The sequence below is a fragment of the Rhodamnia argentea genome, chromosome 10, assembly GCF_020921035.1.
Source record: "Rhodamnia argentea isolate NSW1041297 chromosome 10, ASM2092103v1, whole genome shotgun sequence".
Taxonomy (NCBI): domain Eukaryota; kingdom Viridiplantae; phylum Streptophyta; class Magnoliopsida; order Myrtales; family Myrtaceae; genus Rhodamnia; species Rhodamnia argentea.
The window spans coordinates 8,302,117-8,320,596 of NC_063159.1; the positions used below are offsets into that span (position 1 = coordinate 8,302,117).

The following is an 18,480-nucleotide window of genomic DNA, read 5'->3' on the forward strand; positions in this document are numbered from 1 at the left end:
CAAATTAGATTGTCAGTTTGAACAGATTGTGTCCTTGTTAGATGACTCCTTTAATACATGAATTGTCAACCTAGAACGGTTTTAACTTGTTTTCTGCAGAAGATGATTTCGAAAGATCAAGAATAAGCATAGGCATCGCATGCAAAAAATAGCAAAACTTGTAATGCTCCATTTTAGTTTAGTTGAAAAGTTTCTCGTATAAAACCGTTGATATGTGCTTTTACCTATAGCATTTTATCTAAAACGTGTACCAATGTACTTATTAAGCAATCAAATAAAGAAATATTACAATTTTAATCGCGTTAATTGATTTCGTGATATGCACTATCAATGCTTTTTGCAATATTTCTTCATTAAGTACATTTCACGAGTGCTCCGACGGAATTCGTTGACAAAACCTGTCTAGCTCTCGCGGAAGACATAAACGGCTTTTCTCACATAACTGAGGCAAAATCTGACAAATTTTTGGGGATGTGATCACCGGCAATGACCTTGCCGAGACCAAACCGTATGGACACATCGCCAAACTCTTCCGTGACCATTTCCTTTTCCCGATGCAACTGCGGCGACAGTACGTGAGCCATTTCAAACCGGAAAACAAATGCAAACCTCGACCCTCAGACATAGTTTGTGTCACAAAACAGGGTCACCATGCTAAGAACACCAACATCCTATCACCCATAAACTACAGAGCAACTTTAAAAGAATGTCGCATTATACCTCTGAATAGGAGGGGAAAATACCGAGTCCAGGTGATTCTGCCGAATTGCTGGTCACGGTTCGAAGAGTACAAAGTGATAATTGACAAGTTCCTCGGAGCAGAAAGTCATGCATTTGTCGATACAACATACGGACGGGAACGAAGTAGGACGATCTTAAGTCTTGACAACTTACACTCTCAAACTAAATTTGTAGTAACTTCAGTAGCTGAATCTGAAGCAGATTGGCCCTTGAAACACTAGTTTGAGCTCTATAGATGGTGTTTTTTCGTGCTCTAGCAAAATTGACTTGACTCTGTCTGGCTGATCAATGTCTTTAAGCAGTCCTTCCCCTGCTTCAGAAGGGAACTTTCCAAGCCAAAAAATTGAGCAGATAGCTGAGACTGACAACTCGGCCTACATGCAAGCGTTCGATTCGCCGGAATTGAATTTCCATTTTTGCAATTGTTTGTTTACAGGAGATTAATTGTACCTGCTAATTCTGGTCATTTGTATCTGTTATGCTCGGACCACACAAAGTCATCTTTCGGGCTTCAGATCCAAGACAGTTCTTGCAACTGATAATGTTTCAGGTGGTCATGCACTCACTTTTCCTTTTCCATCTTACTATTTTCGAATCACACTCGAACCGTGAGAAGCAATAAAACAATTAAAAGGGCTAAATCCAAATCCATCGAAATGACAATCGATGGAATGGGCACGAATTCAATGCCAAATCACTATAACTCATTCATATGAACAGTGTGCAAGTGCGAAACAACTAGCTGGGACGAATCCAAATAACTGTTTCTGCATTTCTGGCGAATTTCACTGTAAAAATTCCACCTTCTGCCACAACAAATAGCTCGTATTATGCAGCTTGGAATAAAAACTCAATAAGCAAATAATGTACAGGGACAGGAAAATATTTTCCAGCAACACATCATGGGCATACTCTTTATCAGCACTTACAGAGCGCGCTTCCACTAGCTGATTACCTAGCCACAAGAAGCTCGTATAATGCTTTCTTCAGAAGAGTGTTTCTACTAGAACCAGCTTACGATTTCAACATCTCCATTATCTCTTGGAGTTCTTCAGCATCAGCTAAATAAGACTCCAAATCCCGATATACCAAATCATGACTAAATTGCCCCGGTCGCTGTGGGTAGCTGTGGAGTTGCAGAGACATCAAATTGTGATGAGTTGCATTCCAGTGAGAGAATTGGAGTCGGTGGTCGCTGTACATTTTCTTTTAAAGATTCCTTATTGTCCAAACAAAAACATGAAGAAACATTAGTTTGCTAAACATGCTATAATGGTCTTTAATAGGCACCATTTTGATGCTTCTTCTGACCTTCAAAATCTCTTCAGATACTATGCTTTTGGCAGTCACGAATGCGTTGGAGCAACTTGTGTTATGGACCTCATCAGGGGTGTTACAGCAACTTCTGTCGCCTTCATGAGGCATAATAGAGATACTTGTGCTGTTGACTTCATCAAGCGTGTTAGGGCTACTTCTGCTGTCTTCTTGAGGCATAAAAGGGATACCTGTGTTGGTCTTCTGAGTCTTTGAATTTTCCTTACCCTTCTTATCAGGTTGTTTCTTCAAGCGGTAAAGAACGACGTCACTCTAATATAGAAAGACAAGACGAGGTAACAATTTATTCAAGTCTAATCACTGATATCTGCAAGCACTTAGTGCCATAATCCGAAAAGAAAAACAAAACCGACCTCGAAGAATCAAATGTCATTCAAAATAATAACTTTGGTAACACTCCACATTCAACTCATAAGACTCTGTCTGAAAAGAGATTCCATGCTCAGCTTAGAGTGAATGGGGCTACTGATAGCTATAGGGGTGAGTTGGAGATTTTACTTGGTAAAATGGTCTTAGTTGAAAACCATTCAATAGAAGTTTAATAAGAGCTTATATCATTTCAATAGGAAAAGAGCTAAAGCCAGCGCAACTAAGAGTAAGCTGCTCAGTCTCAACTCAAGAAAATTAAGTCGGAGAAGAAAATGAAATCAGAGAACCTCTTAAAAGAAAGCTCCTGGAATGAAGAATATTCATTTAGCAACCTGAATCATACATATGCATCCTTAAATGGTTCATTGTGGTTTGAGCTGAAGTTCACTGCTAGTGGAAGGAAAAGCAAGAAGACTGAGTACCTGGTCATTGAGGATGTTGTCCATAAGATCAGTATCCAGGCGACACTCATGTAGTACCCATTTGGTGTGGGCATTTTTGGGACTTTGACCTTTTTTGAAAGCCAAAATTTTCTTCGAACCTAATATCTTCTTTTTGTCTTGTTTCCTGATTTCGTAAGTTTTGCCGGTTGGCTTCCAAGAGCCATAATCATTTGTCCTTCTGGACCGTTTACTTTGAGGGTACTTATTTTGCAGATGGCAGAAAAAGAACCATTCATCACCATCTGACTTTGTCCTTGATAATTCTGCATATTTCAAGCAACAAAAAATCTTCAAACTACAGATGCAAACCAACAGACACAGAATCCCAAAAGGGAATAGCATGGACCAACCATGAACTTATCACATTTTTAAGGATGAGCAGGACAGTTTTTAAGGTATCTTACCATTTATCTTGCCGGGTAAATCCCAAGGTGGCAATTGATGGACATCAACCTCGGGAATTATCCGTTCAACTGCTTTGTTGCCGATGCTTATTTATAGGCTATGAGCTAAAAGCCCTGCTTTCCACTGGGTCTTACCTTGGCCAGCAAGTTGTTTGACTGTTTGGTGGATCCCACATCTTAACCTCAGTCATGCGACTGTGCATATCACTGGATAGCTGCTTTTTCCTCTCGGTCAGACCAATGGGTACGTCTATAGTGCTGTGCGTAATCCATGATAATAAACTTCTCAATATCGTGGCAATTTCCCCATTTTGTGCAACAACTAGCGTCAGTAACTTTAGTGATTGAGGTAGTAACTTCCCAAGCAAAATCAGTCATGGTCGGAGGGCTATAGGACATACAAATACAGGTGAATGCTGAATAATCTTCATAAGAACTTCTATTTTTCAATTTTCCAAGCAATGTGTTCAATAATCCAAAGCAATCTCTTTGTGAGATTCTTCATGATAAGGGCAGAAGGAGGGAAAAGAAAAATCTTAGTTTTTTCCCACTTGTTTTGAATCATATTAACAAATAAAATGTCCACGGCTTAGCCAAAAACCAAACAAAATGAAAGTCTATCAGAAAAGCATTTGCATACAAAAAAATAAGTTACTGTAAAGACATAAGGGATTGCCACTAACACGGTAAAGAAAGGAGAAAAAAACTGTGCTCACTGAAAAATTTCAGACTTGCTCTACAAGTTACAAAAATTCTTTGGGAAGTTTACTTCTTCCGACCCTACGATAACACAAACCAGTCAAAAGTCATTCCCTAAAGGTCCATAGCTAAAAGCAAGGTCTTCAGCTCCCTCATGCATTACTTCCAGTTAAACTTCCACTTACAATAGTACTTATCTATTAGGAGTGCTAGTAAAATTTTTAGCAGGACTGAAGTAATCAAAAGTGCTCTTTATCTATGCTCAATTCTTATTCTTTCGAATATTTTACTGCATTATAGGAGCTCACTTAGCTTCAGGATTAAGATATATATGAGCTTGACACAGTGCTCCTACAAATCAACACATAAGCACCATTAAAACCAATCAGGATCGGTTCCAACTTCTGACGGTTTGTTGCTATGTGATGAAATGTATTACCAAAGTAATTTTCATGCTAACCATTCCCCTATAAGCCATCTTTCGATGTAAATGAAGGAGGCTGGCCAGTTGCAGCACTTGGGGAAGTGATTCCCTCGTTTCTCCAAACGAATTCTGCACTCGGGGGGGGAGGGGGGAGACAACATTAAACGAGAGCTAAAACTATAAAGTCTCGCGCCTGTCGCGATTCGTCCTACTCTTAAAGTTGCATCTTTTCCAACTGAATGATTTTCAACTGCATCAAAATGTACAGAAATTGCCGGAATTGCTTTCATGCTAAATTAATACGTCACCCATCCAATCTCTCCTCCCCTCGTTTCAATGTTTACTTTATGCAACATAGACAAGGCAATGCTCCTGCAGATTCACAATAGGCGCGAGCATGAATCTCTGATAGTAAAGAATTCAGAGCACATCAATTTTCCAGGAAGGATATAAAGCAACAACAACTGTGTCAACTGCCTCCCACGTCAAGTTTCATCTGCTTCCGGGGAAAATTTGAAATCTTGTTTAGATTTTCGGAACACTTAGCAATGTGTAAGTGAGACCCAATTCAGCCTCGGTGGTACCGCCACAAGAACACGCAACAGAGATCCTCCCAGAAAAGAAGAGACCCGAAAGCTCGCGCCATGCAAATGGGTAGCTGCCCAAGTCCAGAACGAGAGAGATGGAAGTCGATTTCTACCTGCGATCCGAGACCGAGGCAAGGCAAGAATCGAAAATTTGAATCTTGAAGAACACGACCCATGAAGGGGCTCTCGTCAATCATTACTCGGCTATCTCGATTCAGATCCAATCCAATCGGCGCCAGATCTTGCAAAAGAAATCGCGTCGAGAAAAACTAAATCCCGAGTAAGATTGACGAGTGATTCAGGGCTCGTGATGGATCGTAGTGAATCTTGAACGAGCAGCGTCGTCTTGTCTAACTGTTTGGTAGGAAGGTGCAAGCAAAAAGATAGAATCTTTGTCTGACGGGCTAAAATCTCTCCACTAATTAGAACATCTTTGTTTAGACAATTTTAATATATTTTGCCAATATTTTCTTCTCTATTCACATTTTATTTTTCATTTCAATAAAAAGGTGTGACCTTCCATAGTCTTGATGAAATTAACTTGATATTTTTTCATAAACCGTGATTTTATCCGTTCAAAATGGATTTTTTTTTAATCCGTCGTTCAAAATGAATTTACTCGTTATAAAACGAGCAACTCGTAATCAGAAGTGAATTCAAGAGACGGTAATGATTCGTCTTCTGTAATTTTATCATATCTATTTTAATAGTAATCATCAAATTACTACTTTCATAAGAAATTTTATGACTCGATTTTAAGTAAACTTGAGCAAGCATCGTCAAATTCAATAACTCGGTGATCATGGCGGCAGGATATTAATTCCGATCTCATGTAGCTGCTCATTCAGTTATTGAAAACTTTAAGACGTAGATTGGACGTGGATAACTTCCTGATAAACGAAAAGCAAATAAGAATTTTCAAAACTTCGAAAGTTCGAATTGCTTTTGTGTAAGTACCTAACCAATGTAAATTATCAGCGTCATTAACTTATGGGGATCGACATAAACTTCCTTTTAAACGGTAATATTAAGGTAATTTTTATTTCCAAGTGGTGATTTTTTTATTACAAACCGATGACCAATTTTCGTAGGGGAGTGAACTAATAACAGTTTTAATAATTATGAATTACAGTGAATCCAAAAAAAGTTCCTTTAAAACTGGGCCAAAATGGGATCTTTTGGGCAGCAATGGCCACTGGTGCCAGAGACAGACCCACGAAGTATGAAACTACATATGTTTCTGTTCACTCCAGAAGCCACACTCTACAATACTAAATGCATCACAAGCGAAAAAACAAACACAATACTACTTGTAAATTATGATCAACCATCGTCGCGCGTGTTGTCGCGGAGAAGTCCTCAGACATTGTCCCAGCCGAAGCCGGAGTAGCTTGCGAGATTGCTGTATGGAGATGGCATGTAGCCATAGTCGAATAAGGATGGCGATCCTTCCTCCGCTCCCGCCTGGGGCTGATAGGTCGGAGCGTCGTTGTAGTCCGATAAAATGTCATCCAGTGGCTGGCTGCCCCAGGCGGGAGCGTCGTTGTAGTCCGATAAAATGTCATCCAGTGGCTGGAACGGGGGGAGCGATTCCATTAACTCTTCCACTGACGTCTGTGTTCAAAACAATGTTGATCATGTGAAACAACCCGCCTTTTGAGCCTTGCAATTTGGTCACGGAATCAATCTTGAAGTATGAAATGAAAGTAGCCCCACATATGTTGTTTATGTTGTAATGCAGTCATTAGTATTTTCGCCATGGAAAACTCACGAGTCTCCGTAACCCTATCCTAAATGAGTTCTACCAACACGACAAATATAAATAAATTCTACCAAATGAAATGAGGATAAGTAGACTCAAAGTCCTAAAACTTATTATAAAAGTATAACCTAATCATAAAACTTGCAAAAAGTGCAATTAAATCATAAAATTGGTCAGTGAAGTTATATCCCAAAACTTTCAAAAAGTAGAAACAAGTCCTAAAACTTATCAAATTGATGAAATCAAGTACTTCCATCGATTGCACTTTTTGAAAGTTTTAAGACTCGATTGCACTTTCGTGAAAAGTTTTAGGATTTTTAATATATTTATCCCAATAAAAAACGTGTCCCTCACCTCGTGCTGAGCATCAACTGCTTCTAGGATATCAGCAACTTCGTCGTTGGGGGAGTCCTCTGCCTGATTCACAGGGGTTTCTGAGGCATGGCTAGTGCAAGGGCTGATTGTTGCACCCATCATCAGCTTCTTCTCCTTTTTGCTCTTGATCCGACATGCGACGTAAGGCAGCATCTGTCATATACACCGTGAACAACCTAGTCATAAAGAGACAACCCGAAACTACAAGGCTTTTTTCCAATGTTGCTCACAACCAATTAAGTAAACCAAAACAGTACCTCGTCTTCGTTGTGATTGCAGCCCAAACACTTAGGATTTAGGTGATACTCGTGTGAGACCCAGTTGGTCCTTTCGCCTCTAGGCACGCGGCCTTTGTAGAACACCAATGTCTTCTTGATTCCCAGCGGCGTATTGGTGTCCTCGCTCATGATGGCGCGTTCCTTGCCCGTCACTTTCCAGTAACCGGCTCTGGTTGTCCGGTCGGAGCGCTTGCTGTTCGAGTACTTCCGCTTCACGCGACAAAAGAAAAACAGCTCCTTGCTGTTGAACATGTGACTGAAAGCGGCGGGCAATTCCCAAGGTTCGTATTCGCATACATCGATCTCCGGTATTATAGCGCAGCAGCGCTCGTCGGGTTGTCCGCGTATCTTGGGCCTCAAGTAATAAATCAGAAGCTCCTCATCAGTAGCGTGGAATCTGAATCCCGGAGGGAGTGATCTCACTACTTCAGAGACTGTGTTTTCCATTCAGATCACTAACTTGTGCCAGCAGAGAGAGCGGGGAGGGGGGGGAAGGACAAGACAAGAGGACTAGGATTTTGTGGGTGGGTGGGTTTGAAGTGAGGCAGGATTAACATTGGCCAAGTTTGAGGAATTTATAGTGTGAACCCGTGCACTGACTCAGTGACTGACCCTTTTTTTTTTTTTAACTCATTTGTCCCCCCTTGCTTCAGAAGTGTAAAACCACACTGTTTTGTGTTGACTGGACCCCTCCCCTGTGTCTGAAAATATTTTAGCTTACCCTAGGAAGTTGCTGCTGAACCCCATGCATGCCGGAGAACATCCAGCCTACATGCCAACGTCAGACAAGGTTCCGTTTATTTTGTGAAAAATAAATAATTTGAAAAAAAAAAATGAGAGCTGATTGCTTATATTGCTTAAAAAAATAGATGAACAAAAATCTTTTTCATCATTCGCAAAAATATTTAGATATTATCGTTGACAATGAAATTTTTTCGTTATCCCCAAAATCCTTAGCTTTACTCTGATTATTCTTTTCTGGCAGAAAGAAACCATTCCCATTTTCTCTTTTCGTGTAAATAGTATGTTTAAATGAGGGAGGGCGAAAATTTTAGTGTGAGATTTAGTGATTTATCTCTAATAGTTAGAGATAATCAAAATCAATGTCAATCTTCACTGCTGCATAATCGCAAAGTTTGTGAACTTTTTGGAGCTGGGGATGAATCCAATAAGTTCAGACATCCTAACATGTATGCATGAGCGTGCAATTGATTTAAGGTATGACATATAGAAGTTTCCGGAATTTGATGTGCATCAAACAAAGAATTTGAGCCTATTGGTCTAAGCTTCAGCAAGACCGACTACATTGATTTAATTACTTTAGTGATTGAGATTAGACCATTAGTGTCGCAAAATAAAATAAAAATAGTAATAGCTTTTGGGCCTTCTTGTTGAAGTTCAACCCTTGTTCCAAAAGGGTTCACTTTTTTGCCTGGACCAAGGTGGGGATGGCACCATCACTCACTCCTTTTGGCTTCCTATTGTCCATGAATTTATAATAAAGAGATTAAAAAAATTAGGGTAAAACTTGCCATGGTTAAGCCACTTCATCATAAAGCTCCATTGCTTCCCACTTTCCCTAAAATTAATTAGATATGTTTCCTTACATTAGATAAAAAAAAAATAACTTGATCATCTCATGTAATCTAGTATAAGGTTTTTAGAGCAATATATCAACATCACCGGATCATGAATGAATCTTTGTTTCAACCTATAAAACCAAACCTAGGGATTTATATTATGCATCAAGTCTTCACCACTAGTGTAGCACTTTTTGTTAGATAAGCATCATTGGTCTCCTGACGGTTCTTATGCATAAGAACTCTCAAGATTATTATCCTTGTATCACAAAACTCTACCTGTACTCCGTCTTTTGTATTTGGGAAATGACACTATGCAATGTCATCTTTGGACAATAATTTGTTCGATCCGGTCCTTCAAAATATTCCTAAATATTTAATTTAGTCCTAAACTTTCAATTCCTTCAATCCAATCCATCAACTTTGATTTTTCTTTTCTAGCATTTCTTTTCATCCCCAAAATCTTAACTTTACTATGATTTTTCTTTTCCAGCAAGAAAGAAACCATTCCCATTTTCCCTTATCGTGTAAATAGTATGTTTAAATGAGGGAGGGCAAAATTTGTAGCGTGAGATTTAGTGATTTGTCACTAATAATTAGAGATAATAAAAAACAGTGTCAATCTTCACTACTTCATAATCACAAAGTTTGTGAACCTTTTGGAGTTGGGGACGAATCCAATAAGTTCAGACATCCTAACATGCATGCATGAACATATACTTGATTTAAGGCATGATATATAGAAGTTTCTGGAATTTTATCCTATTGGTCTAAACTTCAGCAAGACCAAATGCCTTAATTTAATTACTTTAACGATTGAGATTAGACCATTGGTGTTGACATATGAAAGAGGTATAGCAATAGCTTTTGGGCCTTGTTGTGGAAGTTCAACCCTTGTTCCCAAAGGGTTCACTTTTTTTCCTGGACCTACATGGGGATGGCACTTTCAGTTATTCTTTCCCCACATGTTTCATCACTCACTCCTTTTGGCTTCCTATTTGTCTATGAATTTCTAATATATAGATAAAAAAAAAAATAGGGTAAAACTTGTCATGGCTAAGCCATGTCATCATAAAGCTCCATTGCCACTCACTTTCCTTAAAATTAGTTAGACATGTTTCCTTACGTTAGATTTAAAAAAAAAAAAATTAATTGATCATCTCATGTAATGTAACATAATGTTTCTAGAGCAATAGATCAACATCAGCGGAGCCTGAATGAATCTTTTTTCAACCTATCAAATCAAAACTAGGGAATTATATTATGCATTATGTCTTCACCACTGGTATAGCACTTTTTATTAGATAAGCATCATTGGTCTCGTGACAGTTCTTATGCATAAGAACTCTCAAAATGGATCATTATCCTGATACCACAAAACTCTACCTGTACTCCGTCTTTGGTATTTGGGAAATGACACTAATAGTCAATAAACTTTTGGATAATAATTCTTTCGATCTGGTCCTTAAATTTATTTCTAAATGTTTAATTTACTCTTAAACTTTCAATTCGTTCAATCTAGTCCATCAACTCGGTGAAAAGAAGCTATTCCCATTTTCCCTTTTCGTGTCAAGGGTATGTTTAAATGTGGGAGGGAGAATTTTGGTGTGTGTTTTTGCGATTTGTATCTAATAACTAAAGATAATCAAAACCAGTAATTATCAATATTCGATTCTACATATCACAAAGTTTGTCAACCATTAATCCAATTGGGAGACCAACGAAGTTCAAACATCCTAACATTCATGTAGGATCATATACATGATTTAAGGTATAATATGTTGGGGTGTAGTTTATACTCCCCGAGCCGTCAGAGGGCTTTTACGGTTTGATCCTATATTGTTTCATTGTCGGTTTGTATTTGGGCTAATGAATATCTACTGCTATGTATTATCTCTTTCTCATGTAGTTGAGAAATATAACAGGTAGATGTGGAGTGTTAATTATAGTAGAATCCTTTAATGGATGTAGCCCTAATTTAAGGATGAATCAAGATAAACCTTATGTCTCATTTTCTTTTCTTGCTTTTACGCTTATTTTGCTTGTAGTTTGTGGGCCGAATCCTGACATGATATATGGAAGTTTCTGGAAATTTAATGATTGAGATTAGACCTGCATTGGTGTCCTCACATTAAAATAGAAATAACAAAACCTTTTGGAACTTCTTGTTGAAGTGCTAAGCCTTGTTCCCCAAGGGGTTGCGCTTTTTAAATGGACCCCCATGCGTTTGGAATTTTCAGTCGCGCTGTTCTTTCCCCCACGTTTCATTAGTCACTCCTTTTCGCGTATTATATTGTTTATGAATTTCCAATACATATATCCCTAAGTAATTAGAAAAAAAAATTGGGTAGAGTGAAATTTTATGGTTGAGCCACGTCATCGTAAAGCGCCATTGCCTCTCACTTCCTTCAACACTCCATTTGTTTCCCGAAAAAGGGAATAATTTAAAAAATATTTTTTTTTAAAAATAATTACTTGTGTCACTTACAAAAGTGCATGAAAAAAAAGTATTTTCATCATCCACGAAAATGTTTAGATATAAATTGTTGTCGGCAATAAAAATATTTATTATTCACTAATTACTTCAAGAGATATAAATGATTATTTTGAGGAAAATGTTCTCCAAGTCATTCATTTTTCTTGGAATAAACGCACCCTCACGTTAATTAGAAAAAGATTAATCATCTCATTTGATCTTATAGAATGTTTCTGAAACAATAAAGCAACATCAATTTGCCATAATCAGTAATTTGGACGTAATTTTAAAAACTTCGTAAATTTTTGGTGATGCAAAAGTTAATTTGGGGTAAATGAAGTACGCGGTACCAGCTTTAATTTTTTCAGGGTATTAACTCTTGGAATTTTGATAGCTATGCTTCACTTAGAATAAGCATAGGAATTGGCCCAAGACTGCATGCAAATAGTAAAACTCCAAGGAACTTCTAATGCTCCATTTTAGCATCTTATCTAAAATGTGCCTCTGGATACTTATAAAGCGATCAAATTAAGAGATGTTACAATATGTTTTCTTCATTAAGTACATGTAACGAGTGCTCTGGCGGCATTCGTTGACAAAACCTATCTAGCTCTCGCGGGCATAAACGGCTCCTCTCACATAGCTGAGGTAAAATCTGATGAATTTTTGGGGAAGTGATCAGCGGCAATAGTAATAATTAATATAAAAAAAAATGCAAAACCTACGGACACATTGCCGAACTCTTCCGTGATCATTTCTTTTTCCCGATGCAGTTGCCACAATAGTACGCGAGCCATCTTGAAGCCGGAAAACAAATGCAAAACCTCGACCGACTTGCCAGCATTGAATTTCCATTTTTTGTAGTTGTTTGTTTACAGGAGATTAATTGTACCTGCTAATTCTGGTCATCTGTATCTGTTATTGCTCCGACCGCACAAAGTCATCTTTCAGGCTTCAGATCCAAGACAGTTCTTGCAACGGATAATGTTTCATAATCAGGTGGTCATGCACTGACTTTTCCGGATTTTTTTTCCAATTTAATTTTTTTAAAAAAATATTTACGAAATTATTTTTTAAAGAGTATTTACAAGTTTGAGCCTCGCTTGGCGGTTGGGTTGCCGAGCGAGGCCCGCTTGGCAACCCAATTGCCGAGCAGGCGTGCTGGGCCCACCCCCAGCCGCTCGGTAGCCTAATCGCCGAGCAGCCCACTCGCTCGGCGACTCAGGTGTCGAGCGGGGCCAGCCTTTTTTTTTTTTCGCTTTTTTAAGTGTTTTAATTATTTATACTTATAATAGTTAGTTTATTTCGTATTTTTTAACATGTTTATATTTATTTTATTTATAATTTTTTTCTTATGAAGCTTATCTTTATAATATAATTAGTAATAATTAATATAAAAAATTATTAAGATCTATAATTAATAATTAATGTTGTAATTATATAATTAATTAAAAATATTCATAAAATAAAATTGGTAAGATATATGAAATTAAGGAACCCCCTTCTTAATTCAATATCATGCAAGGCCATATGATCACGCGGACGAGCCGGTGTTGGCCGCTATATACCGAATTGACGAAGTACTCGATCTGGATAATGTCACTCAACTATTCGGTAATAGTCGAACATACGGTCTTGCATGATATTGAATCAAGGAAGAGGTTTATGCATGTGGTGCGTGACAAGTCGAGTGTAGGTGCATTGTTCGGCTTTATCGGTCAAACAGCCTTTGTCCTAACGCGACTCTTTGGTAATGTGACGAGGGACTCTATGATGCAACATTTAGCGAAGATAACTAGCAAATCTTTGCTTAAGAGAGAAATCTCAAAATTCAATAATACTAATCGTCCTAAAAAATATTATAATAATACCTTTTATAGGGTGTTAACCCTAAATCTAACCCTTGTATGATTCTAAATATCAAAATCCAAAAGTATAAAATTGCCATTAATAAATCCCGAAAATACTAAAAAAAAAAAGGAAAACTCATCTAGACGATCCTGAATCGCAAAAATCCATCGTTCATCATCGCCAACAGCGGTAAATATTGATTAGGACGCCGTTTCGCTTCAGCCGACCAAATTTGAGCCCGTTCCGAAATCGTTGACTTGATCCGCGGGTTCTTGACATGTTACCGTTTCGCCTTCCAATTTGATTCCCGTCTGTCCAATTAATCTAGAAATGCACTACTAATACATTCCGCATCACTTTGGCAAAACTACAAAAACTGATATAATTTGTCATTTATGAAATGTAGGGAAAATGGCAAAAGAAGGGTTTTTTTTTCCAATTTAATTAAAAAATATATATTTACGAAATGACATCCGGATGCTCATCCTCCTTAATTTCATATATCTTACCAATTTTATCTTATGAATATTTTTAATTAATTATATAATTACAACATTATTTATGAGATCTTAATAATTTTTTATATTAATTATTACTAATTATGTTCTAAAGATAAGCTTCGCAAGAAAAAAAATTATAAATAAAATAAATATAAACATGTTAAAAAAATACGAAATAAACCAAATATTATAAGTATAAATAATTAAAACACTTAAAAAAACGAAATTAAAAAAAAAAAAAAAAAGCCTAGCCTCGCTCGGCGCCTCAGCCGCCGAGCAGCTAGGGGTGGGCCCCACACGTCCGCTTGGCAGCCCAACTACCAAGCGAGGCGCAAACTTGTAAATACTTTTTTTTTAAAAATAATTTCGTAAATATTTAAAAAAAAATTAAATTAGAAAAAACCCGACTTTTCCTTTTCCATCATACTATTTTCGAATCACATTCGAACCGCGCGAAACGATCGAATGGGCACGAATTCAATGCCAAATCACTATACCTCATTGGTACAAATAGCATGTGAGTGCGAAATTAGCTGGGACGAATCCAAATAACTGTTTCTGCATTTCTGGCCAATTTCACGGTTAAAATTCCACCTACTGCCATAACAAATAGCTCATATTATGCAGCTTGGAATAAAAACTCATTAAGCAAATAATGTACAGGGACAGGAAAATATTTTCCAGCAACACATCATGGGCATACTCTTTATCAGCACTTAAAGAGTGCGCTTCCACTGGCTGATGATTACCTATAGCCACAAAAAGCTTGTGTGATGCTTTCTTCAGAAGAGTGTTTATGCTAGAACCAGCTTACGAATTCAACACCTACCATATCTCTTGGAGGTCTTCAGTATCAGCCTAATAAGACTCCCAATCTCGATATACCAAATCATGACTAAATTGCTCCCCGGTCGCTGTGGGTGGCTGTGGAGTCGCAGAGACATCAAATTGTGATGAGTTGCATTCCAGTGAGAGAATTGGTGTCGGTGGTCGCTGTACATTTTCTTTTAAAGATTCCTCATTGTCAAAACGAAAACATGAAGAAACATTAGTTTGCTAAACATGCTATAATGATCTTTAATAGGCACCATTTTGATGCTTCTTCTGACCTTCAGAATTTCTTCAGATACTATGCTTTTGGCAGTCACTAATGCATTGGAGCAACATGTGTTATGGACTTCATCGGGGGTGTTACAGAAACTTCCGTCGCCCTCGTGAGGCATAATAGAGATACTTGTGCTGTTGACTTCATCAAGCGTGTTAGGGCTGCTTCTGCTGCCTTCTTGAGGCATAATAGAGATACCTGTGTTGGTCTCCTGAGTCTTTGAATTTCCTTACCCTCCTTATAAGGTTTTTTCTTCAAGCAGTAAAGAACGACATCACTCTAATATAGAAAGACAAAAGACGAGGTAACAATTTATTCAAGTCTAAACACAGATCTCTGAAAGCACTTCGTGACATAATCCGAAAAGAAAAACAAAACCGCCCTCAAAGAACAAAATATCATTCAAAATAATAACTTTGGTAACACTCCACATTCAACTCATAAGACTCTTTCTGAAAAGAGATTCCATGTTCAGCTTAGAGTGAATGGGGCTACTGATAGCTATAGCGGTGAGTTGGAGATTTCACTTGGTAAAATGGTCTTAGTTGAAACCATTCAATAGAAGTTTAATAAGAGCTTATATCATTTCAATAGGAAAAGAGCTAAAGTCAGCACAACTAAGAGTAAGCTGCTAAGTCTCAACTCAAGCAAATTAAGTCGGAGAAGAAAATGAAATCAGATAACCTCTTAAGCGAAAGCTCCTGGAATGGAGAACATTCATTTAGCAACCTGAATCATACATATGCATCCTTAAATGGTTCATTGTGGTTTGCGCTGAAGTTCACTGATAATGGAAGGAAAAGCAAGAAGATTGAGTACCTGGTCATTGAGGACGTTGTCCATAAGATCAGTATTCAGGTGATACTCATGTAGTACCCATTTGGTGGGGCCATTTTTGGGACTTTGACCGTTTTTGAAAACCAAAATTTTCTTCAAACCTAATATCTTCCTTTTGTCTTGTGTCCTGATTTCGTGAGTTTTGCCGGTTGGCTTCCAAGAGCCATAATCATTTGTCCTTCTGGACCGTTTACTTTGAGGGTACTTATTTTGCAGATGGTAGAAGAAGAACCATTCGTCACCATCTGACTTTGTCCATGATAATTCTGCATATTTCAAACAGCAAAAAATCTTCAAACATCAGATGCAAACCAACAGACACAGAATCCCAAAAGGGAATAGCATGGACCAACCACGAACTTATCACATTTTTAAGGATGAACAGGACAGTTTTGAAGGTATCTTACCATTTATCTTGCCGGGTAAATCCCAAGGTGGCAATTGATGGACATCAACCTCGGGACTCATCTGTTCAACTGCTTTGTTGCCAAGAACCTTCAACTTCAAGTAATGATTGACAAGTTCCTCATCTGTTGGTCTGAATTGAAATCCCACTGGTGGATCGACTAATGAACTTTCTACACTTTCCATCTCAAAAACAAAAATGAACAAAAATACTAACTACAAGGGAAGAGAAGGAAATTTGAAGACAGCAATACAATCTTGCTTCAGATTGCTTCATACCAAAGTTCCATCCATGCTTATTTATCGGATATGAGCTAAAATCCCGCTTTCCACTGGGTCTTACCTTGGCTAGCAAGTTGTTTGACTGTTTGGTGGATCCCACATCTTAACCTCAGTCATGTGACTCTGGATATCACTGGATAGCTGCTTTTTCCTCTCAGTCAGACCAATGGGTATGTCTATAGTGCCGTGCGTAATCCATGATCATAAGCTTCTCAATATTGTGGCAATTTCCCCATTTTGTGCAATAACTAGCGTTAGTAACTTTGGTCATTGAGGTAGTAACTTCCCAAGCAAAATCAGTCATGGTTGGAGGACTATAGGACATACAAATACAGGTGAATGCTGAATAATCTTCATAAGACACTTCTATTTTTCAATTTTCCAAGCCATGTGTTCAATCATTCAAAGCAATCTCGTTGTGAGATTCTTCATGATTGTGTATGTCCCCTAAAAATCAACGACTGAGGTGGTAAAGGGCAGGAGGAGGGAAAAGAAAGTTCTTAGTTTTTTCTCACTTGTTTTGACTCATATTAACAAATAAAATGTCCACGGCTCAGAAAAAAAAAAAACAAATGAAAAGTCCATCAGAAAAGCATTTGCATACCCCCAAAAAAAATAATAATATATATATAGTAAAGACATAAGGGATTGCCACTAACAAGGTAAAGAAAAGAGAAAAAAATTGTGCTTACTGAAAATTTTCAGACATGCTCTCCAAGTTCCAAAAATTCTTTGTTAAGTTTACTTCTTCTTCTGACCCTACCAGAACACTAACCAGTCAAAAGTCATTCACTCAAGGTCCATAGCTAAAAGTATGTTCATTAGCTCCCTCATGCATTACTTCCTGTCAAACTTCCACTTACAATAGTATTTATCTATTAGGAGTTCTAGTAAATTTTTTAGCAGGACTGAAGTAATCAAGAGTGCTCGTTATCTATGCTCAATTCTTATTCTTTCAAATATTTTACTGCATTATAGGAGCTCACTTAGCTTCAGGATGAAGACATATAAGACCTTGACGCAGCACTCCTACAAATCAACACATAAGCACCATTAAGACCAATCGGCACCAGTTCAAACTTCTTGAATGTATAGAAAAGTGTTGCTATGTGATGAAATATATTACCAAAGTAATTTTCATGCTAACCATTCCCCAGTAAGCTATCTTCCGATGTAAATGAAGGAGGCTGGTCAGTTGCAGCACTCAGGGAAGTGATTCCCTCATTTCTTCAAACGAATTCTGCACTCAGGGGGAAAAAAAATTAAACGAGAGCTAAAACTATAAAGTTTCGCGCCTGTCGCGATTCTTCCTACTCTTAAAGTTGCATCTTTTCCAATTGAATGATTTTCAACTGCATCAAAATGTAGAGAAATTGCCCGAATCGCCTTCATGCTAAATTAATAAGTCACCCATCCAATCTTTCCTCCCCCTCGTTTCAATGTTTACTTTATGCAACATAGACCAGGCAATGCTCTTGCAGATTCACAATAGGTGCGAGCATGAATCTCTGATAGTAAAGAATTCAGAGCATATCAATTTTCCAGGAAGGATATAAAGCAACAACAACTGTGTCAACCACGTCAAGTTTCATCTGCTTCCAGGTAAAATTTGCAATCTTGTTTAGATTTTCGGAACACATTGCTATGTGTAAGTTAGACCCAATTCAGCCTCCGCGGCACCGCCGCAAGAACACGCAACAGAGATCCTCCTGGAAAAGAAGAGACCCGAACGAGAGGAGATGGAAGTCGATTTCTACCTGCGATCCGAGACCGAGGCAAGGCAAGAATAGAAAATTTGAATCTTGAAGAACACGACCGACGAAGGGCTAGTCAATCATTGCTCGGGTATCTAGATTCGGATCCAATCGAATCGGCGCCAGATCTTGCAAAAGAAATCGCGTCGACGAAACTAAATCCCGAGTAAGATTGACAAGTGATTCAGGGTTCGTGTTGGGGCGTAGTGATTCTTGAACGAGCAGCGTCGTCTTCTCCAGCTCTCTGGTATGCAAGAAAAAAGATAGAAATTT

At 38.0% G+C, this 18,480-nt stretch overlaps 1 protein-coding gene and 1 long non-coding RNA gene across 10 annotated transcripts; both read right to left on the minus strand.

Moving 5' to 3' along the window:
- Window positions 1-1,495: 1,495 nt before the first annotated feature.
- Window positions 1,496-18,480, minus strand: LOC115739096 (protein NTM1-like 9). Of its 8 annotated transcripts, none has more exons than XM_048271348.1 (9): window positions 18,211-18,479; window positions 18,031-18,162; window positions 17,580-17,925; window positions 17,146-17,482; window positions 16,451-16,629; window positions 16,174-16,349; window positions 2,868-3,151; window positions 2,053-2,328; window positions 1,496-1,960 (listed from the first exon to the last, which is right to left on the minus strand). In XM_048271348.1, exons 5-9 carry the CDS (start codon window positions 16,459-16,461, stop codon window positions 1,841-1,843), a joined length of 867 nt encoding a protein of 288 aa, XP_048127305.1. In that variant the 5' UTR covers window positions 16,462-16,629; window positions 17,146-17,482; window positions 17,580-17,925; window positions 18,031-18,162; window positions 18,211-18,479; the 3' UTR covers window positions 1,496-1,840. The 8 variants fall into 8 exon arrangements, 5 of the variants coding, with proteins under 5 accessions (XP_048127305.1, XP_048127306.1, XP_048127307.1 ...); XM_048271349.1 differs by lacking the exon at window positions 2,868-3,151 and adding an exon at window positions 15,749-16,032 and having other exon boundaries at window positions 2,053-2,301; window positions 18,211-18,477; XM_048271350.1 differs by lacking the exon at window positions 2,868-3,151 and adding an exon at window positions 15,749-16,032 and having other exon boundaries at window positions 16,174-16,344; window positions 18,211-18,476.
- LOC125312633 lies at window positions 4,061-5,409 on the minus strand. Of its 2 annotated transcripts, XR_007196705.1 has the most exons (3): window positions 5,116-5,409; window positions 4,628-4,787; window positions 4,061-4,544 (listed from the first exon to the last, which is right to left on the minus strand). It is a non-coding gene; the product is annotated as an uncharacterized LOC125312633 (long non-coding RNA). The 2 variants fall into 2 exon arrangements; XR_007196706.1 differs by lacking the exon at window positions 4,628-4,787.